Source organism: Cygnus atratus, chromosome 2 (assembly GCF_013377495.2).
Source record: "Cygnus atratus isolate AKBS03 ecotype Queensland, Australia chromosome 2, CAtr_DNAZoo_HiC_assembly, whole genome shotgun sequence".
In the NCBI taxonomy this organism is placed as follows: domain Eukaryota; kingdom Metazoa; phylum Chordata; class Aves; order Anseriformes; family Anatidae; genus Cygnus; species Cygnus atratus.
The window spans coordinates 37,969,165-37,993,084 of record NC_066363.1 but is presented as its reverse complement, the minus strand read 5'-3'; the positions used below and the strand labels follow the sequence as shown (position 1 = coordinate 37,993,084).

Sequence of the window (23,920 nt, the reverse complement as noted above, 5' to 3'; positions counted from 1 at the left end):
TCTATGGATTACGAAAAAAAATGTCTCTTTGTTTCTGTATCAGTTTTTTGCAGAAATCTGCTTTCTTTACAGCTGCTTTCTTTACAGCTGCTTTCTTCATTCCTCTCAGGCACAAAGATTTCTTTCATGACGAGAAGTAAAGTATATCATCTTTTCAGTGTGTAAGAGAGTTTGTAATGTTAGATCTGTAGAATTTTTCTTAAGATTCAGGCAGCAGAGTGTGAAATCAAGCTGCCCAGCATTTATTTATGTACTGTCTTAGCAAAACAAGACAGAACTATTTTTTGAGGGAAGATACAGAGGGAGGGAAATTGTGCTGCGATATCAAACTAAATCCAGTATGTAATCTGTTGTTTAGGAAAGGGGTATGTTAAAAGAAAAAATAATTACTAATCAGCTGTCTTCCAAAGCATCCTAGACAGTATACAAGTCATGCTACCAGCAGAAGGGGGCAAAACCCATCAACTTCCCATGAAAGAAGCTTGATCACTGTTCTGCTCCTCACTCTGTTGTATCAAACAGAGTGAAGACAGGCTCATAAGGCCTTGGTGTTCTATTAATTCAAATTCTCAGGTGTGCCTTTAACACCTTTCAGGAATAGTGGATGTGTATCTTACCATATCTTTCAGGTAGTTCTCCCTCCAGTCAGGTGAATGGGTACTTAAAGCTCTTTCATGCAAAGACTGCTAGTTGTTTTGGCAATTTAAATATGAGTAATTATGATTGCTCCTCATTTCTGAGCTGTACTTACCTGCTTGGGAAATACTCCGAAGGTTAGAAAGCTAGGATTTCCAGAAAATAAAGAGCCCAAAGGGACTTCTAGCTCCTCTTGTTTTACGTTGGGTCTTTAGGTTGAGCCTACATTAACAAGTCTGGACTTCCTTCAGTAAGGAAATTAAACTTCTCTAAAAGATCTCTCTGAAAGAAAAAATACCTTCTGGTCAGAGAAGGAAGTATATCTCCAATGCTGTGACTTAAGTACCTGTTTTTTATCTTTCCCTAGATGTAATTTAAAGTTTCACTTATGTGTCTTTAAGCATATGTTGGTTCAACCCAATGTATTTCTGAAATGGGAGTCTGCCTACTGTGGCTTGTTATGCTGTGTGGTGTAAGACCTACATATAAAAATTTTCCAAGTCTGTCAAAATTTTTCATTACAGAGAGAATGAAAGGTAAGACTCAACATGACATCATGGGTGCTCTAGGAGTCTAAAATCAGTACACAGATTATGCGCCAGTGTAAGTGGGAAAATTAGAATGCCTTTTTTTTTTTTTTCTGCTATCTGCATAAAGATAATTCAGTTTGCCTTTATTCCCTGAGCAGATAAAAGGAGATTGGAAGAAAAGACAAGGAGATTTTAGTCAGTAGCGTAACTTATAAGTGATGATTAGCAAATGCAGTGTTTAATGATTTTTCTTCCTCCTTTGATGTTTTCCTGTGCATTTCTCCATCACTAGCTTCCAGTTTCTAATGGGAAATTACATTTGGTTCAGTGCAACTTAGCTCTCTTGAGCCAGAGCTGAATTGTTCCGTATGGCGTTTCTTCCAAGATTCTGCTTGTTTTTTAATGTGTGAAGTTGGACAACTCTCATTCCTTTCTGTGGGAGATTGGTGCATGGTCCAGTGGCTTATTTCATTATTTGTTGAACACATCTAGTATGTTTAGTGTTGTTCCAAATATCTGGGAGAGGCTCACTCTCTGCGCTTTGGAGCTCTGAATCTCAGCTGGACAGGAACTGCAGAAACCCTGGGACAGTGGCAAACAGGAATTGCCTCTTAAAGTTTTGTTAGTATATGTTGTCTTCAGGCTTATTTTTGCAGATAGTTAAATGCCAAATAATCTCACCAAGGAAAAGATGTAGGTATTTGGACTGAGAGGTTGGTGACATGAACATAAAACGGAAAGATTCTTGAGGAACAATTCTGTCATAAATTGTGAAGTAGTTAATATGGACCTGATACGGCCTGCCCATCCATAACTTCTGATTCTGGAGATAAATCAGAGTTTGCTCTTCTGATGTCATCCATTATTTCTTCTTCTGTTTCCTTGCTCAGTCATAACAGATAATCTTCTCCTTACTTATTTGCCTTGTAGCCTATCAGGAAAGCTAAACTTCCGCTTGATGGACCTACTGGTTTTTGGTTGCTGCGCTTCACTGCAGTCCTCACCAGAAGAGCTAAATGTCAAAAGAAAGCTCTACTTAAAAGATGGGGGGAATTTTTTTCTTACAGATAGACAAACACAATTTTTTGACCTTTTGTGGAATCAAACTTTAGTAGAAGCCTTTGCGTTATCCAGTAATAACTGTAATATGAAAAGTAATCTGTGCTTGTCATTAATCTAATGCTTGCAGCAACTCTCCTTTTGACTTAGAGGATCCTGGTTGGCAGCTGGGATGAGAGGACATTTTATATTCCACATCCCTGATATATTCCAGTGCCACTGAAGAGAAATACAGAGCTCAGTAATAGCTGAAAAAAAGTAAATGCACCTGTCTCTGAAGGGGGGCCTGAGAAATACTAATTTTGTAGGCTTGAGTATGGATCAATGTAGAATAACTGAATTTAAGCCTTTTCTGCATTTGGCTAGCTCCAGTTCTCATGAAAATGTAGAATGAAAACCTCAAATCAGTGTTGTTGTCTTTGCATAGGGTAATATTGTTAACCTGCTTAGCAGAGTATTTGTTTCACATTTCTTTGAACAGATAATTACCTCAATCATTTATATGAAAGTTACTTCTATGCACTCACAGTCCTTCCGGATATAAAAGTAGAGCTTCTTATGAAAGAACAGGGTTTTGCAAGTATGTATATGTGAAATGAGAAAATGAAGCAAGGTTTTTTCTGTATATCCAAAAGCATTTACGGAAGGTGTGTCTCTGTGTATTTAATATATCACAAGTGGCCAATATCCTCCATTTTTTTAAAACCATTGAGCACTGTTAATTTTCAAAGCAAAGTCTGCAAAATTAAAAAGTAGAGATACAGAGATAGGGCAGTTGAAAAATATAAAGTGATTAAAAAACATAGTTCTAACTAGAGTTGTTCAAATAAAAAAAAAATTAAAAAACCCAATTAGAAACAAAAGTCATAGAAAATGTGAACATATTGTGTTCCTTAAATAACCAGATGTTCTTTCCTTCCTGAAGGCAGCCAGGGCTAGGAATAAAAGGTTTAAAACTATTGTTTTAAGTTAACTGTGAATTTTGCAAATCTGTTTTCACCCTTTAGCAAATAAAATTCTAATACAGCAACATAAGCAAAGTAATTTTCATCTTTGGGTGTTCTTATTTCTATGTTGTTCTGTGTTGAAGTGTTAACCTTATCACAATGACTTATTACAAAACCAAAGCACTACGTAGAATATTTCTGGTTTATGTTACATACTAAGAACCTGACAGTCATCCTTTGTCTGAAAGCTAACTGTATTTATTCGTAATATTTTTGTAAAATATGTTAAGAGTTTAATTCTGTGAACACACTGCTCATCATAAGCCATTGAGTTAAAGAAAGAAACAGGAAAGTGGCTGTACTTGGTCAATAGAAATAGAAGTTACTCATGCTAATAATATTCTCATTACTGCTGCTGATGTTTTTTCAATGTTGTATTTTAATATATTTGCTGACATTGAAAATGGTGGTATATATGTTGCAGAATGTTAAATTCTAACTAAACCTATGATGAAGCATACATGACATTTCAAGTAAGTCGTATTAGTTCATCATGACTGAGATTACAGGGACTGCCAGAAAACTTGAGCAAAAATATATGGTCATGATCACTCATATAATGATTAGCTGTAGAAATTTGCGTTCCAGTTTTTAACACTTTTCAAAATCTGAGCAATAAGTGACAAGGGGGAAACATATTACTGAAATTTTGAACTGAACTCTTTGTACATTTATTTTTGGCTGAATTTTCTTCTTAAGTGGCTGCCACCGTCTCTGAGTTTTCTCCAAGCTAGTTTCATATGACTGAAAGGCTGTTGAGTTTCACTTTCTTCTTCTTCAGATGGATCCTTTTCTCTACACTCATTAACTGAGGTGCTGCTGCAGAACTGCAACTGGCCTTTGAAAGCTGCCGTTATGTCAGTGTTGTTTGTTTCGCTGTTTGTGGCAGGAGAAAAGCAGGTTTGGGGTTGTTTTGTTTGTTTGTTAGCATTGTGTGTGCAATCTGGCATTAATTACCTCGCTTTAATGACCAGATTGCAGCCAATCAGAAGTAAGAATCTGGTAGTGTTTGGGCATTAGCAGCTCATTAATTTGTACCAACACAGGAAGGTACTGCATGGGGTGGTTAGTCCATTTTGTTAGTACCAACAAGGGGGAGGGAGGGCTGAACAAATGTTTTCTTTTTCCTTTTTTCTTTTTTCTTTTTTTTTTTTTTTTCAATCGTGAAGACTGTGACTGATTTTTCAGGAGATTCACAGCTATACATTACGAGTTTTGGGTGCATGAAAAATGAATTTTGAGTAATGGGTATCCCGAGGCAGTATGAGGTGGTGGTGTGAGTAAGGTCACCTGTGCTTTAAAGGAAGGTTGCCTTGACCAGGGCTATGACCGGTAAAGGAAACACGTTCCAGAAAAGCTAAGTACATGTCTCTTTATCTGGGAGAAAAGGAATTAGGAGAAACAAACAAACAAATGCATTTTCTATCAGTGATTCATTGGTACTACTTCATGAACTTCTGTTTCCTGTAATGTCTGAAAGTTTAAAATCTTGGATTTTTAATGCAATATACATAGATTTTAATGAATGAAAATGTGTCAGGATCTTCAAATTGACCTCCACTTTCACAACCACATGAAATTCCTTGTCATGAACCAAAGCATTTTGATAGTCTTTCTTCTCAATTTGTAAATACAATAAGGTCAGCTGTAATCTAAACACCTCTGTTTGAATAAACCAATGTTTTTTCTTCAACTGCACGTCAGGGTTTTTTATGTGGGCCTATACAACAGAAGAATTGCATATATTTTACATGTAAAAAACATGGTATTAATTTAATCTTTATACTCTTATTCTTGAAATTATTTTTTTTTTGCTTTCCAAGGAAATAGGCCGTGATTTGTTTTAAAAATTACTGTTTTAAATTTAAGTTATTTCGTTTTGTTAATAGAACAACATATGACAGGCAGCTATGAGTTTAATGATAAATTACTTGGAATAACCACGTTGCCATAGTACCACATAAAAAAGTGTACCGTGGATTAAAAACCCTCTTCGTTTTTGTATACACATTTCAAAACCTTCATTCCCAGTGTACCTATGTATTTTAAAATATAAAAATATAAAAAATGTTGTGTGATCAATACTCACAGTACAATAACTTTCTCATCTATCCCAAAGTTAATTCCAACCTCCCCATGTAAGTTGACAGTGTAATCACCGTCTTCAAAGTACCATGTCCATTGTATTTTCAGGAAGAATTCTTGGAAAGTAAGTAGTTGGTTAATCATATAGTCAAAACATTTCACATGAGAAATCCTTCAAAGCCCTCCTCATTTCACAGCATCATATATAACATAGTAGTCAACACTCTAAGGTGAAAGCTGATCTCGTTCACTGCCAAAGACAGTGCTGGTTACAGTCGTGCTCTCCCTTCAGTGTTGTATACAGAGGCCAGTTGTCTGGTTAAGAGCCCACAAATATTATATCAATCCAACTTAAACAGCCATTGCACTTAAATGAATAGAAAATGGAGGAAAGTAATGCAAGATAAAGCAACAGTTTCCTCGAAACAGTGACACGTCTCATAGTTAAGACAAAGCCATGTTGCACGTAAGATGGTGCAGAAAAAAAGTACTGGTCTCAGTTTCGTTTAGGGCCAAGCAAATGCCACTGCAGCCCGCTTCTGGAAACGAGAATGGAGTTGGCAAGGAGGGCACGTTCACTTAGTTCTCACTGCTGGTGGGAGCTGCAGGCCTGGAGGGCAGAGAGGAGCTGGTGGCACGGCTGGCAATTTCTGGACAGGTGGAGTGGTGCATTCTCCTTCAGAGGGGAGAACTACAGGCGAGTTAGAAACCTTTAATTCTACTTTCAACTAGTATTCAAGTAAGTATGTAATAGGGCTGCATAGAACAGCAAGTAACATCCATTATTCAGTAAATTGTCAAGGCAAGTACTTGCTGATCAATCAACTGGACTAAGAGCTGCAAACATTAGAAAAAATTGTTTGCATTTTTGAATCTTTTTTTTTTTTTTTGCGTATTTCATAGTTACGCCTTTTTTCAAAGTGCCTTCCCTATTAATCCGCAACAGAAGTCATGTAGCATCATGTTTAGTTAGACGGGCAATTAGGGAAAATTTGGAAATAAGAAGAGAATTATCTCTGCTGATCAGCATTCCTGTTAATATTCACCGGGAATTCATGGGCTTAGTCATGTAATGGGCAAATGCTTTTGAGAGAGGATGGAAGAGAAAGTTCTTTTTGGAAGCTGAAACTTCAAATAGTTCTTTCTCTTTGAGCAAGGTGATATCCTGAGTAGCAAAGTAAAAGCAATGCTGATTGCATTTGATGTTAAAGCAAGAAACTGAAGCACTTTAGGCTCTTAATTACTCTAGCTACTAATAAAACTTACTGCATGTGCGTTTCTTGGGGCTGCTGCTTTCAAATGATTGGTTTACTTCTGTTTAAAAAGTCATCTGAAGCTACTGACCCTCTCCTAAAGAGTAATGATATTATCTATAAAATTACAGCAATAAAATGTGTTTAACAGTGTTAGAGTGAGGTGATTATGGTTCTTCTTGTGTGCAACCTGACAATTCAATTAATCACTTCTAGTATGCATGGTTGTTTATCAAAAGGAAGCACTTAAAACACTTAAAGTACTTTAATTCTACCTAATCAAAAGTTCTCTGTATCATAATTTATTTGACTACAATTTGCAAAACACAAACTGTGAGTTATATAAAAATAGATTCGTAACTTTTCAATAATGTATGAAAGATTAGCTATTGAGTCATACCCAGCCTGTTAGGATGTAATTTAAGTTCAGTTTCTTCTGATATAAATATAGATATACTGCTGTGTATTGACATATTTTATAGTAAATATTAATGTATTAATTGTTTTACACAAAAGCTATTTGAGTAAGTCTGTATTGTAGCATTTTGCTTCTAAAATAATAGAATACTTTCAAGATAGAAATGAGAAAGATATAGTTTCTCCTTTGCTGTAAGGAAAATTAGGTTTGGAGAATTGAGGTAGGTTTCTTGGTTGTTTTTAATGTGCAGAGTGGTCAAAATGGCTCTGTGGTACCCTCGTTCCTGGAGTCGCATTATGAAGGGAGTTGCTCATCCCACGGCATCAGGAGCTTAGCGTGTCTCTTCTGTGTTTTGGAGGAGAAGGCACCGACATCGTATTCCTTGTACTGTGTTGTGCACATGTGGCTCTTTGAAAGAGCCTTTTTCACTCCCCGGGGGCGTTTTTCAAATTTTTACGTAGCACGTTACATGAAGAACATAATATAATCTGTTTCTTTTCCAGATAGCAGACAACCAAATCACCCCTAAACAATGTGTTTGTGTGGTTTGTTTGTTTTTTTTCCTCTGGTATGTGAGATTTGTGTACAAGCATGTATCTGGAGCAGATGTAGTACTGTGTGTTTATAAGGGTTCTATCAGGATAAGCCTAGGATAACTGCATTACCCACAAAGCCATCAGTGAGTTATACAGGTTGTCCAAAACGAGTGCCAATAAAACCATAATGTGGTAGCTTTTCTGTACATAAAGATGTCATATTTTAAATCTCATAATTTGGAACATTCCAGGGTTTAAAGCAAGGCTTGCTGTGTGTTCCCTTCAAAAGCCTGGATCTTTCCTCCACAACGTTGTAAAACTCCTGTTCCTCCCCGCGCAGGGCTGCAAGATGCCAGCACATAAATCTGTCATGGGAAAGGGCTGAGCGCTGTCAGATTTATACCTCACTATTTAGTTAATTTACTTCTTAAAACCAAGGGTTCTGTTGAAAAATAGATGACTAAATTAAGAGGCAGATTTAAAAGGTACTTAAGCGATTCTGTTTATACAAGATGGGTATTTTACGCAGGTTGTGAACTTGAGCATTGGCAGGTTGAAGTCTTTTTGTCTGGAATATCAATAAAAGCTGATGTGGGATGATTTGATCTACCCGTTGAAATGCAATAAGGTGTAAAATGATAAATGCAAAAAAAAAGGCTTTCCAGTCGCTTAGAACAAGGAGCCTAAATAGGCAACTAGAAATTTCTTTCCGTCAAGTCACTGAAGTATTTTTAAATCTCACTTGTCATTTTTTCATTTCTTTATCTCTTGTCATAGAATACCCATGTGAGAGAAGGCATGTGTGTGTGAAGTTAAAAACAGACCATAATGCACAGTATTTAAAATATCATCCTGGTGTCTGAATCTTCTAGTTGCCAGGGGGATGAAGGGTTGTCATGTAACAAAACTGGAGCTAATTTATTTCAGCTTGATCAGAATTAAGGGGTTTCTTCCTGCGTTGACCCAATTAAGGGAATTTCTTTCCTTTTCAGTTCTTTCTTGGAATTTTTCTTCTTTCAGACAAATAGTGCTCCCTAATTTTCTTTATAAACAATTAAATATGATAATTCTTCATGCTGTTATTGCGTTGTAAATAACAAGTTCTGTGATTGAGACCCACAGCATATTTCTGAAAAACATAAACAGGAAGTATTATTCCCAGTTTGAGGATTATGGTGTTTCTGTGCAAAAGCCAGTATTAGTGTACGGATCTCCTGACTCATGTGATTAAAGGAACTTCTTTATTAGTTCGGTGCATGATAGTTTCCATGCTGTTCTACTTTCATCTGTAGGGCTGATAGATGCAGACTGTCAACCTATGTTCAGGATAATATTTAACTATTGGCATTGAACCACTTTAAAGTTGGCCATTGCCCATCATGTCCTCTAATGCCTCACTGTTGTTTTTTCTTCTTTTTTTCTTTTTAATAAGTATTTAACTCTCTGGTTTGTAGGTGGATGCAACACCTTTTGTGCTTCAGCAGATTGCTTGTTCCACAGAATGTATATCTAAGGAGGAGGAAGATTAGAAGGAGAGTTTTGGTTTGGGAATGGCAATTGCTTTGGGTGTACTAGCGTTTGGGATGGGTTGCTTGGTTAGTATACAAAATAGTTCGGCATGTTTATGTAATGTTAAGCCATTGCTTGTACCGCATAAGCCTAGTCATAGAGTGGAGACAGATTCTTGGATAAATGACAAAAGGATAAAAAAAAAAGGAAGGTTAAATTCTCCCTGCAACTAGGTAGGCTATTAGGTAATCGTCAGTATGCAGTTTGTATTAATTATTTGTGTGTAATGGAAAAACTGCTGCAGAACTGAACAAACTGTATTGCTTATCCACATTAAGGCTGCTGTATTTCAACAGTTCCCAGTCCAAATTTCTGCCATGTTTTATCACCTTTATTGAAGAAACAAGTACAGGTGATCTAGAAAGAAAAGATAAACCTTTGCAGACCCCCTCAGCATTACCGAATATAGGGTCGTATGCTCCTCCAAATTTAATCAGAAACAAATGAAAAGAAACAAATATCATTCTAATACAGAAGTATTTCAGCCTGTATGAGAATTGTGAAAGATCTAATACTGTCCTGTCAGCTAAAGAGGGGGAAAAGAAGCAAACTGACTTAAAAATATTTCAATAAAAAAATAATAAAAAAAACACTTCATCATCATCTTTCTTTTTTATATATAATTCAGTCTGTCCTTTGTTTTAGGCTTAAAATATTATTCATTTAGAAAAATGATATTTGGCAGCATATGTTTAATATGTTAAAAAAAATCTACTTAAAAAAAAAGTCCCGTTTGGCTCTAGTGAGACGATTATGTTAGCGAGACTATTGCTGTGTGCATGTGTAATTCACTGTGGCTGTTCTGTTTGTTTGTTGTTTTTTTGTTTTTTTTTTTCTCTGTTGCATTTAGGTTATCTGGTTTCAGATACAATCTATTAAGTGGCGTATTTTTCAGTAGTTGAGGTTTTCCCACCTGTCTACCCTAAAACACCTGCAACATATGTTTGTGTAACCCTGCAAAGCTTTGTGTTTTGGGCCTCGAGGAATTCCCCCAGAGCTTTTTGCTTATAAACAGCTGAGCAATTCATTTCTCTAATGACGAGTGCTTTTCCCTTGGCATTGAGGCAATAGCATGTTCACTAAAATAAGTCTCATTTTTCATCAGACATACTGAAAATCTTTTCTCGTTGTTGTCTCTTATTCTGAACCTTCAGATTTTGTGCAAAATTAGATTTGTTTTTTTTTCTGTTAATATGCAAAAAAGGCGGGAAACACCTAGACAAAGAAGAAAAGAGTGTTGTGTAGGTTCCTCTGCTAGCACCTGCATGGAAACTTTTGCAAATAATGTGTATTCAAACTGTTAAACATTACGTTACAGCAGCAGCGTGTTTTTCCTGATAGGCTGCAGAGCAATCTGCCTGTGACTTGTGTCCCACAAGCTCGCTTCACTGTGTCATAGCAGCTCCGTCGGTAATCTTACGCAGGATGTCTCTGGAGGCTGGGGGGGGAAGGATTTATACTGGAGAACTTAAGTGTACGGAGCACAGTCCTTAGCTGGTGGGAATTTTAAGAGTTTTTCAGCAGTTCGTGTAAGTTTAGGGAATTTCTGCTACATCTGATGCAATTCTGACCCCATCCTCAGTCCCCTCACCCGGGGAAAGAGCAGGTAACCTGTAACTGAGCTCCAACCCTTTTCCAGTAAATTAAAGTAGAAAGTCCCCAAAACCCCCCTGCCAGCCCTGGGATTCAGAGTGAGTACATTGGGTTGTGACTTAGAGTAGAAGAGGGATGACGGGCGCTCATACTTTATGGATATTTTCAACAGTGCAGTCAACCTGTAAATGGGGTAATGATGGGCTTCTGTCTTCTAAAACTAGAAAGGGCTCAGAATCAGAAGTAGCTAAGAGGTACCTGAAACAACTTAAGATACCTCTGTGGCTAATCCTTAAGAGACATACACAATTTAAAAAAAAAAAAATAATAATAATAATATTTAAAGTCCGAAATCACACCTGTCTCTACATGTGCTTCTATAGCTGTATTTAGTATGTTGTCCTTCTGAAAGTGTAAATTTGGCAGTTTTCACCAGTTTGAGCACACTTTAAGTAGAAATGTAAGAATAGAATAATTGTAAAACCAGAAGACTGCTGCTAAAAATGGTTGTGGGGAAGAAGGATTTGTAGTACTTGCACAGGCAGCTTTTCTCTAGGATTTCTGCACTCTGTTTCCCTAGAAGGGAAAACAAAGTAAATGTGTTAATCTGTTTAATACCCTACACAATTTATTAGGGAGATTCAACAAATTACTATTTTGAAGGGTTGATTTTACTGTCATTTTAACAAGATTTTCCACTTAAGAAAAAACATTTCATCTGAGGTACTAGTCAAAATACTTACATGATTTGAAAAAAATAAGAAAAAAATAAGAAAAAAAAAAAAAAGGAAAAACTTTACTAGCCTAAGTAGATAAAAATATAAAGAGGATCATTCTAAATTGCACTGTTTAGGAAAAAATGTGGCTACTGTGAATGTTTTAGACAACAAAGCTGTATTTTGCTGTAAATAAATTTGATTAATCTTCTGTTCTAATACTTGGCATGTAACATACAGGATGGATCAAACTGCACACTTGGACAGGGGAATTAGTTTAAAATACATACGGAGATGTAACTGTAGGTTTTCCTTTCTGCTTCTTATATCCAAATTACTGAAATACTTAAAATTAATGTAAGATTTAAAGGATGTTATCATAACAATATAACTCAGACCATAGTTTTTGCTGCCTGAAGTGCTGTTTTCCAGAAGTATTTAACGTTTCTGTGGTAAAGTTGCACAGACATTTTTCTGCTAACGTTATGTCAGGGGTTGTTTTGTTTTGTTTTGTTTTAAGTAATGGACTTTCCTTGAAGGATATCTTTGTAGTGTTACAAAAGGATTTGTAGCAGTAACCGTTGGTATTTACTATCTTGCATTTCTAATGTTGTTTTTCCAACATTATTTTTTCTGAGGGCTTTTTTTTCACTGTATGTAATACTACTTTAAACTGCTTCTTCCTTTGATACTTTTAAACCACACAGGAATTTAAATAGGCCCCTGTGAAAGTAATGCCTGAGCCTCATTCATATGTTCGAGTTAGATCATTATTACTATTAAAGGCTTTAAGTGCCTAGATAGCAGATCAGCCTTTCGTGTCTTGAATTGCTTGTCATTTCTGCATAAATATGTTTCAAGAAACTGTTCCACATGATCTTTTCCTTTTTCTTCCTTTTCTATTTTTTTTTACAGAAGCAAAGTGTAATAATCTTTTTTTATTTCATTGGGAGGTGGAACAGAAATTCCATTGTTTTTGCCAAGCTTAAAATACATACAGTTATTGAAAACAGACTGCAAAACCAAGTAGCAAAGTGAGTTTTTCAAAAGGGGCTGCCCTTTGAATTAGAAGTGCCAGCTATTTTAACCATCTCTTATCTTCCACCTGATGGAAATGGACACCAAGTCACATGAAGAAAAAAGTTATTTAATTCATGGGAGAAAAGTTACACCGTTTGATTGCTTCCAGAGTAGTCACAGAACCATCAGTTATCCTCATCACATCAGTTTGGATTTGATTATCATAGAAATGCATTGAATTACCAAACTAGAGCAATAGTAACTAAAGCTGATTCATTGTTATTGCTGTCAGTTGATGAGGACTGACTTACAAGCCATGAATGGGTAGAGTTATGCAAATATTGTTTTTATAACAAGAGAAGAAAAATGTACAGCGGCCATTACAATGTGGGTGGTAGAATAGACGAGAATTTTTTTAATGCTTGTCTAATAGCTTTTAGTTGTTGTTTCTTTTTTTAATGAACATCACAAACAGGATATATTTTTAAAATGTTTAATGTGTTTCCAAAGAAAGGAAATGAGACATATCATACAAGATTAAGTCTGACTGCATGAAACAATCTGGAAATTCCCAGCTTTACATTTGACCCCAGAAATTTTGATACCTGCCTTTTGATACCTACCACCTCCTTAAGTCCTCCTCTCTCCTGTTGTACACATGCAATAGTTTAGTCGTTAAAATGCAACTCCTATACCTCCTCCAAAAATAAGAAGGTTTTCAAGGAAAGAGGGTTATCTGCAGTTACATGGAAAATGAGTTCAGTAAAACTATATTTGCTATTAACAGGATTTCAGAAGGCAGATCAGAATATAAGGCAACAGCCTACAAATTAACCAACCTTTGAAGCAAATACCTGTAAAGTATTTTGGTCTGTTTTGTGCAGTGTATCTGATCATTACACTGAAATGTATCATTTTGTTTTTTCTTACACTAGAAATGCTTTACTTTAAACCATTTCTCCTCAAATTCATGTTTATATATATAAGGGGTTCTCTGTAGCTCTCTGCTATTTTAGATTAAGCCATATGCACTTTTTTACTTCAAATTCAAAAAAAAAAAAGTTTTCAGATAGTGTCCTTCAGGTTGCATTAATTCAATCAAAATTCTTTATGTAATACTGTGCTCTGTGCTTCATCACTAGTCAGCAGAATATCAGCTCCAGAAAAGATGACTTCAGAGCTATTGGAGGCAGTGGGCTTCAATGAAATACTTTCATTTTTGCAGAGGTGGAAGCTAACAAATAGCTTCTGGTTTCGATATTAATTATAAAAAAATTTGTTACGGGAGAACAGCGCTGTTTGTGGCTTCCGTATTGAGCAGGGGAAAGACAGAGAAACAGGCTCCGTGTGCCATCTAGTGGCTCTCGATAGCTTTCTTGGCTTAGCCCACAATTAAGCTTCTAATGCGCTCGTTGCAATATGCAAGCTCTGGTTTGTCCTTAGTACTATCATTTTCTTTAAAACCATGTCATTTTACCTTGGCAATGGGAAAATTCTGTACCAGGGCTAAAGGAGGAAATGAGATCAGTGTCTGAACTTTGCCAGATTTTACTGATTTCGTGAGAAGCAGTCTCACGGCAGCCAGCGATGCCCTCCCTGTGTGAAAAAACACTGATTTCTCTAAGCCTGAAGAGCTAACTAGTAACATTTGGTGTTATTTTTAAGTATTTTAATATTGCATTTTTATGTAACTACCATTACTGCCCTCAGAAACCAGGATCCTGGGAAAATAAATTACTCTTTATATTTTTAATCTTCATTAATAAACATACTTCTTGTCTCTGCTTTAAATCTGTCAGAAAAATCCTGAATCCTGTACAGTGTTCTTTTTTTTTTTAAGTTAAGGTAATGGTTTTTTTTTGTTTTTTTTTTTTTTAATAGAAAAATCCAAGACCAGTGACTCACCAGTTCCAACAAAATTTAGATTATTACAAAGCACGTGGAGCAGACTTGATGAATAAAACCCGGTAAGCTATTTCTGAAGATGTTTTCACTGAACTAATATCTTACATAAATAAAATGTTCCATAAGTCACTTTTATCCCAAACAAGAATTACATAAGTAGTGTTAGAAGCACGTGTGCTTAGTTCATGAAATTTATTCTGAATCTTTACCTTACTATTACCTGTAAAATGGAGGTTTCACAGATAGTGCTTTGGTCAAATCACTGGCTTCATTTTTTAAGACTAAGATGATTCATACACAGTGATGTGTATACTAAAAGCAGGGGGTAAAACATTGATGTGAGTTCTGCAGCTGAGATACTTCCAGTAGCACATCTAGTTGCACTACAGTTGTGTTACATACCAATGTAACACAAGCTGTGTAAGTTAAATTAATGTAAATCCAGTTTGAAGGAATTTTTACTAAACCTTTTTGCAACATTCCTTCCTCAGTTTTTTTTTAGAAATGGCTTGTATCAATATGACTTTATCTGTTGATATGTAGTCTAGTGGTGCCTGTGGCCTGGCAGGATGGCCGGTGCTGATGGCAGGTGGCTGTTGCCTCCTCTTGGTTGTCAAAAGCTGTTGTATTCATTTAATTTTTTTAAATGGTCTCAAGACTTGCCCCAGATTAAAAAATAATAATAATTTGGAAATGCCAGAATAATTATTTCAAGGATTTTGGGTGGAAACAAGTCATAAAGCCCAAACTGGAATGACACCTGTTGGAAACTTAAATTCTAAGGACACAAATAGCCACTAAATCTGTGAATTCATTGCACACAGGAGAAGTTGTTTAGAATAGTTCAGATAGGGGAGTAACTCAAGAGAAATTTGTCTCAGCACAGGACCATTTAGAGTAGGTCAGACATGGTAAATCTGGTTAAGATCAGAGAAGAACTAGAGATCTAGACTAGAGAGAGAATTGGAGGATGTAACATCAGGAAATGTTTCTGCAGTGAGCAGAGAGATGGATTAGACAAGCTAACAGATCATTTTCCTCTTTAATTCCACAGACTCAATAATATATTTAAAATATCTTTAAAACTCTCTAACATGTATTGCTTCTATGTAAAATATCCTCACAAATCTCTGACGTATTGCTTATTTTATCACATACAAAATTTTTTAATCTGTCATACTCATAAATTTATCTCTCATCTCTCATAATGGCTACTTACTGAAGAGATAAATGCCTTTGCATAAGGCTTGCTTAAAACAAAACATTTTTATCTTAGCAGAAAACTGCAGAGATTGAATCATCTTCCCACTGCTAGTTTAAAAATACACCATTCATAGTCAAGGTCAATGATGCTTATTGTGATGAAACAAAATTGTTTGCTTCATAAACGGAATTCACATCTCCTTGATATTCATATTTTTAAACTGATGCCTTACTTTTAAATGCATCTGCTGATAACTGTACAACATAATCAATCAGCATTTTTCTTGTAATTGTTGTGTATGTCTGATACATCTAGATGGCTAAAATGCAGACATTGATCCATGTTTAATGGCTGTAATCATCCTTTGTGTTAATATATCAGACATTTAAACAGTAAGAAATAGATACATTGTTCTTATTTTCCTGAACTTCAGCTTTTTTCATGCCTTCTCCAGAGATCTAACACCTTACTATTGTTCATTTTCTGAAGCTGCAATACAGCGAAATCACACAATGGATTGTACTTACAGATACTTTTGTTAAGACTGCCTCTTGACAAAAAATGTAGATAACATCATTACTTATTTTTCATGTATGTATATGTGTTCTGAGTTGATCATTAGCAGTCAGTTCAGAACCAAGACTTACAGAGGTACTAGGAACTGCAATAACTATCCTTTCTAATTCTCAAATAATTATAAAACATTATTGCATATTGTTGTCGAAAGCATTTTTCGAATTCGTGTTTTGAACACAATGGCTTAGAGAAGATTTTTGGTGTTTGTTGTTTCTGTTTGGTACAGTATCTCAAGAACTCTCTTTCCAACCATCCAAAAATACAAATAATCTGACTTTTGGTCTACGTATATGTCAAAGCAGCAAGTTACACAGTGTAGAAGGAAAACCAATTCATTAGACAAACATGCAGTTGAAAAAAAGCAACAAGCTGGTGGACACAAATACACAAACAGATGAACCTTAAAGTTTCCGTGATCTCAACATTATATTCTATTCTGTCTGCTTCTTTACAAAAGCTTTGACTCGAGCACCTGTGGACCATCAGGATTTGACTGATGCAGTTAACTCAAACCATCCAGTGACTTTGTTGCTTATGTACTCTCCAAGAAAAAGCTCTGCTTCCAGTAAATACTATTTTTTTGTGCAAAGTCAGGCTTTTTTTAGCTTATTGTCAAGGCTCCAAACTTTGAGGCAACACAAATCTAGGACTCAGTGTGCAAGCCATTATCTTCTTTGTAAGGTGATGGTTCAGGTGAGTGAGGATACATAGTACCCCAGTCCTTGGGATTAGTCCTGGTGGACCAAGGAGAAAACATATGCCAAATACACTAATGTTCATGTTCTGAATCTCAACAAATTATTACTGATATGGCCCTGAAATCAGTGAGGCAGTTAGATTCATTGCAGACTATTGATATCTGCTTGATGTCTGCTAAGGCAGCATTTGATATTTCTTCTTCCACCTTTAAAGCTACAATCTGTGTGTTCTTTATGGAATGGAGAAATCATTAAACAAAAGGCTCTGTGCTGATTCTTCTGAGGCCACATATATATGATGGAATCAAGAAAACCTCTTTTTTTTTTTGCCTTAAGTGCCTCTGCATACCCTGGAGAACTGATTAATAACCAAATCTGCCAAATAGTAGCAGAGTAAAATTTAATAATAATAAATATTATATCATGTCCCCTTCTTAAAATCATTAGGACTATTTATTTTGCTTTTGAAACCATTTGGGTCCCCTACAGGGGCATTTTATAAACCTGCAATTACTCTTTTTGTAGTTACTTTGTCTGTTACTCTGAGGTGACTACAGAAAGACTTCTTGCAATATTGGTGGCAATTAATAAAATGGGGAGATGTGGAAACATCCTGTAGTCAATATTCTGCAATCATTCTCCACACTGCTGCTCTTTCAGAAATACATGACTTGCTCTCTTTCTTAATCACCAGTCTGTGGCAGGAGAGCCCTATCTCATGAGTCTGCAAGCTCACATACTTTCTTCTGCTTTCTCTCATTTTAATCTTACCTATCCTTCATCTAAACAACTCAACCGTTGTTATTTTCTGGTTATGGTCTATACACATGTATGTGTTCATATTGTGTATTTGAAAAAATACATACATATGGAGCCAGGAAAATGATATGAAAGCTAACATCAAAATTACTTTTTCAGGCGCGTGCACAAGTTACAAGTCATCTATATTAATTTGTTTGTAATTCATTTTTTACTCCAAAACATTGTGAAACTATTTTCCCCAGTAAGATGATTGTATTGTTTTTAGTTAAATATATTTCTTCAAATTTTTTAAACACAGCTATTTATATCACTGATGTGTAGATCAGTAAAATAAAACATCAGGAGTGGAAAGGTCTCTGTGATTGTGATAGATTTCTGTGCAGGGTATTTCAAGCATTAATTACATAAAACGGGAAAATATTGCATGAGCAAATGGGAATGGCTTTGCTGATCTCTGGGTTATGTGAACACCTACACTGGGAATTAGAAGCTGCTTTGCCTCTTTATTTTAGACAGATTAAATGGTTTGGTAATTTTCTCATTCTTAACGTTGCATGTAACTGAAGTGAATTAAATATCCACTGTAGTTAAAAATAAAAGGTAACAGTGATATGAATCATGACCCAGTATATGTGTTATATCCTGAAGCCATTCTTCAGCCAAAATCACTTTTGAAATCAGGATTCCCTTTACAAAGCACTTGGCTTGAAATGACTAGTTTGGGCAGAGGGTGAAATAAGAGCAAAAGACATGTAGCTTTGCCGACTTAAAATCAGAGTCTGGTAGTAGTTTTATTTGTTAAAAGAAATGTTTGTGTTTGAGTTATTCTAAACATTTAAGAGAATTTAATCTAACAGAATAAATATTAAAGTAGTCTTGGAATAAGAAGTGCAGAAAGTCGAAGTTTTATGTTTCTGACACTTCAGAGCATGGATAGCTTCTTGACACTTTTTTTCATTTAAGAAGGCAATTTAAGAAAAGTGGTGCAAAATTCTTTGTTTAGGTTTAGTTTGCATTTTTCAGGAAGAAAGGACCAAAAGACTTTGACCACTACTGGTGAGGAAAAACCTGCACCATGTTATCCCTGTGGCTCCTGTGTACGTTCCAGCGTGACTGTGATAAAATACGTTCTTTGTATTGCTCAAATCTTGGGGTTTTTTTCCCCATTTTGAAAAACAATGCATGTATGCATTGCTGTGTCTGTCAAAACTGTTGGCAAGGATGTGATGATTTCTCTTTTCCTCTTTCCAGTGCCAGTGCTAAGGCTGCCCCACTGAACATCAACAAAGTCTCCAACAGCTTGCTGAATTTTGGCCGAAAGCTGATTGCTCCAGCTATGGCTTCAGGTAGTGCTGTGGGCCCTCCAGCCAGTGGGGGCAGCTTTCCTCCACCTGCAGTGCCCATCCGCAGCACAGCGGAAGCCCCACAGTACCACCACCACCACCACCAGCAGCAGCACCACCACCACCACCAGGCGCAGCAGCAGAGAATGATGAAATCTGAAAGCATGCCAGTTCAGCTGGGCAAAGGTAATGCTGAAAAGCATGGCGATGCCACCACAGGAGGAAGTGTTGTCACGTGCCTCAAGGACTGAAGAAAGTTCATTTATTGATTTTTCAATCGATGGGTTCACATCTGGAGGAAACAAAAAAGACAGGATTTTGTTAAGCAGGATGTTTGCAATGTAATGTAGAATTAGACGTTATGTCAAGAATGCACAGATACTATAGGAAGTTTTGAACCTTTGAAAAAAATATTAACAGCAAGTTACATGAAACATACCAGCAAACTTCAGTGTTGCCGTAGACATTATCTATCTTGCTATACGTTAATTTTGCAGTCTTTTAAATGCAATGTTTTTTTAACTGTAAGACTAATTTCATACAGGTGTTTTTTCAGGTTATTGGCACAAATCCCATGCATAACAATATTAGCCAAGTATGACTGCAGGATGTTAGATCAGTTACAGAGTAATTCTTAATAAACAAAATCTTATTCCCTCTAGAATGTGTGGAGCTTACTTGAGAAATTATTTGAACAATGACATATATTTGCCTTATAATAATTCGTGATGGCCCTCTGCACTTTTTCTATTTAATAAATACTTTTCCTGGAGCCTTTTTTTAAATATTTTTGAAGGACAGTTTATTCGAACAACAAAGTCAATGAGCTCAGTTTTGGTAGTTGTTCCTTATGCTCTGCTAGGCTCAAAACATATTTCTGCTTTTCATCTTCAAACAGCCTATGGCAGTATGGTCTTTGCAAGGAGTATGCAGAGCAATACTGTGTCTGCTGCTTCTAGCAACTCTTCCTAAGTAATGGTTGTGTGAGGGCTGGTCAAGGTGCTGGTTGCACTGAACAATTGCATAGTATTGCATAATGTTTTTCACAAGATTTGAAAGCCTAAGAGAAAGGAAATGACACTTCCATAGCTCAGATCGATGGTTCTTTCTCTGTCCCATGGCACCCTTGTGGTCCAAACTTAGTCCTTGCATGACGCACCGCTTCTCCAAGAGATACTGAGTGAGCAGAATTCAGGGGTACAGCTGTTCTCACGAAGCAGAGAGATGCAGGTAATTCCGTAAGGGCCGCTACAGCTGCTTGGCAAAATCCAGATTTGTAGCTTCTCTCAGAATCCTAGAACCTCCAAAATGGCTCCAGCAAGGGTTTTACAGTCCCCAAGACTGTGCAAATGTGAAACTGAAATGCAGTAATTTCTTGCCATACAGTGGCGTCATTTGGTTTTTATTTACAATTTTTGTGTACACTCCTGTTTGAATCCTTGATGCAGATCCTGCTTAAGTCAATGGAACTAAAATTAGGTCTAGAAGGAAGTTATTTCCACAGTTTTGAACAGGTTCTTTTATTTGCTTTTTTAAAAAAGTTCCATAATTCCATTATCACATGCCTGATTTTATACCTTCTGGGTTGAAAAGTGGTCCTTAGATAGATGGTGATTTTCTTTTCCTTGTTTAATGTGAAAAAATCTGTAAGCACCGTCTGTAGGTGGAATCAGTCGTAGCTTAATACTGATCTAGCTGATCAAGGATGGCCCTGTTTATGCTCCTATATGTTAACAAAATTGTGGCATAGTCCAGAAACACACCTGACACTTTCCATATAACAATCAGAATAAAAACTGTGGTTAGGCTTTGGTGATTGTCATGCACAAGCTGTGCACATATTTCTACATCAACAGAATATCTGTATTTGCTACAACTTTTGCAGACATAATTTAAAGGCAACAAAATGTAAATACACCTTCTTTAATCAGTTGAGATGACAATGAGTTTTATTTTATGTGCTAGTGCCATGTTTGTTGTTCCAGATCTATACAGTTATCAGTATGTTGCCTGTAGTTGGATTGAAATTTTGAATGATGGCAGCTAACTACTTTTGCAAGCACTGTAACTTATATTTTTTAAGAGATGCCCAAATGGCGCATAGCATCATCTCCGCCCATTCTTAAAAGTGAGTCTTTTAAGTTCTTTTTGAGAAGACAGTATCATCACCTTAAGAAAGTACTGTGGGCGGTGGATCTGCAGTGGATGAGAGCACTTCCTGGCAGGTTTGAACAAAGCGCTTCAGGGGCCAGGGATTTAGGACAAACAGACATATCCAGAGAAACTCTTATTCCACTTACTCTGTTTGTACTGAACTCCTTAGCTTTAAGTGCCTTTTGATTTTGTGCACTGGCTTTTACTGAACTCTGGCTTCTGCTCTAGCTTTTGGGTTTCTAAAAGCTGCTTGGTATGGTTTATAACTATAAGGCTATCAAGTCACTGACAAGCTGTATCTAACTGTCTAATGTTCCTGTTCTTCACTGTGTTTTCAGCTCCCCTTAACCTCCTGGAGCTTGGTTATTTAGCTGAGATAGGCAGAGGCATGCATTTTGCATTTGAGTTGATAGTCATTTGCACTTCCAATTGATCTGCTACTCACAGATGTTCAGTTGGACAATATACCCAAAGAATGAAATGCTGTACATCTGACAGGGATCAAGTCAGTAATGAAAGCTATCCATTTTTTTCATATCATATTAGTCCTCTCAGGTTTTGAATGCTCAAGTAGTGTTGATAATTTAAATTAACATGTAGAGTGCTGTAAGTTTGAAGAGATTAAATTCAGTGCCTTTGTATGAAGTGTGAAGAAGTCATCGGTAACAAAATGTCTTGAAGGACTGGCAAAATAATCCTATCCCAGCTTTAACAGCTCTGCTTTGGCACAGTTAGCACTTGTGTCACAAACCAGCAGCAGTGGCAGGTGTCACTCATGCATCCACCTCAAGGGGTGGCAGTTGCTGTGCTGTGTGAGGGATGGTTATTTTGTATCATCAGTAGGAATTGTTTCTCTTTCCAAAGTTTTTGCACTTGCTGAATTTCTTTAAAAAATGCATAAAATTTAGAGAACATACATGGAAAAACAGCAGACATACTTTAAAAAAAAAAAAACATAATTGCAAGTCTGTAATTCCAGATGAGTCTTCAACATTACAAATCACAGTTGAACAAAGTATCCAGACACCTAATTGGAAAATCAGTTCCTCCTAATAATATATTAATCCCATTCAGCCTGTCCTCAGCACAGAAGACTGGGTATCATTACTGATTACTTATGCAAGGTAGGCTGCTAATACAAAAAGGATTAAAATAGTCTTTTGATTCTTTTTGATCTTTCACAATGAAAGAATTCATTGGCACAAATGTTACATTTAAATCTAGAGTTCATTGGACTGTCAAGTTGAGTTTGTGGTATTGAAAGACAAAAATACTGAGAATGAAAAAATCTGGAAAAAAGAAAAAAAAAAGCAGAATTGTTGCCTTTGCATTTAACCAGATTCTTGAGCATTCAAAAACTGCATAATCTTTGATTACCAAATGCCAATGTGTTGCCAGAAGAATAAGCATTTCTCTTTCACTTCTTCCCTGATAGTGCAAGATACAGTTTTCCTTCTAGGTCCTTTCTCAATGAAAGCCAAAAGGATTTTTGATTTGAATGGCACTTTATCACAAGGACACATTAGAGGACCAGTTTGAAGAGGAAGTTCTGCCAAAACTCTGATCAGCTATTTAAAGTGTTTCCAGGCTTCTGTTTATTTTTATGAGTTGATGCTTCTGAGGTATTTGTTGTAGCAGGAATAGAATTTCCACAGTCACCTAATATGCCCTAACGAAATTATCTCCGTATGTAGAATTAGTTAGGAACTATGCCTAGAAAATGAGTATGCTCTTTCTGAAGGAAAAAGGATTTGTACTGACTGACAGCAGAACTAAAAATGAGTGAGAGGAATAAGATACTGACTTAAAATGTTTTTTTCCTTTAAAAAAAAAAATATATGTATATGTAAGTATTCTTAGGTAATTATGAAATTTTCTTCACAGCATGAACATGATACTGCCAAACAAGCAGAATGGCAGAAAAGCCAGAAACAGGATGTTTTTGCCTGTTTGTTGTAGATAGTTCAGATTGTGAACACTGCTGAAACCACTGCTTTTCTCCGTGTGCATGGAAGCAGCATGTAATACACTGGCTGTTAAAACGTGCCATTCGCCTTTGCCTCACCTCAGGGGGCTCTCCTACAACATATATCCTGTTCACGCTGGGGCCTCGCTGCTGAACAAAACGAGAAGTTGCAGGTCTTTACTTGGGTGAACTGCGTGTGCTTGGAAACCCTTCTAACGTGTCTGTTTGTCCACCAGGCGAGGCGGCCAGGGGCAGCGATGCCGCGCGGCCTGCTCCTGCGCAGAACCCCCCAGCCCACCCAGGTACAGTTGCCGTGACAACGGCGAGTGGTTTCGTGCCTTCAGCATCACCGTGGGGCTGCCGAGGGACCCCCGCGGGTTTTCTTCATCTGTGGCGTCTCCATTCCCCGTTCATTGCCATTGTCCATCCACCAAGCGGCACTGTTGTGTAGAAGGAAAAAAAAAAAGCAGCTTTGCTTCATCCCTCCCCGACTCTGCTGTGTATGGCTCTGCGGTCACGTTCCCGTATGCCAGCATCTGTCCTCGTTGACAGTCTGCACTTGCCTTGTAGTTTGTAGTCCATTTCACACTTCGACATGTGGGGCTATTTGACCATCAGCCTCCCGTTTAGTCACACAGCTTCCCTGTTGTTGTGTTTGGGGCAGGTATTTTGAGTCGGACGTCAGCATTAATGCTTTTAACTAAAGAGAAGCTTTCCTGCCTTGCTCTGAAATAAGCATACACATATGTGTGATGAGTTGGTTTGCATAAATTTTAGAAGTGCTGGAAGCCTTTGTTCCCATTTCATTGTAGGGAAAAAAAAAAAGAATCTAATTTATCTGAAGTTTAAAAATTTTTTCTATAAAACTCATGTCATTCTTTTTGCAGATT

General features: G+C 36.7%; 1 protein-coding gene across 4 annotated transcripts in view; it reads left to right on the top strand.

Annotated features, from left to right (window-relative positions):
* The window catches only part of TBC1D5 (TBC1 domain family member 5), a 323,220-nt gene that overhangs the window by 247,572 nt on the left and 51,728 nt on the right, over positions 1–23,920 (top strand). For 3 of the 4 annotated variants that reach the window (XM_035556416.2, XM_050708886.1, XM_050708887.1), the window contains 3 exons: positions 14,304–14,389; positions 18,819–19,096; positions 23,267–23,332. In XM_035556416.2, the coding sequence (XP_035412309.1) occupies positions 14,304–14,389; positions 18,819–19,096; positions 23,267–23,332 (430 nt within the window). The remainder of the gene's footprint in view (positions 1–14,303; positions 14,390–18,818; positions 19,097–23,266; positions 23,333–23,920) is intronic. The other variant, XM_050708888.1, reaches the window with a different exon arrangement.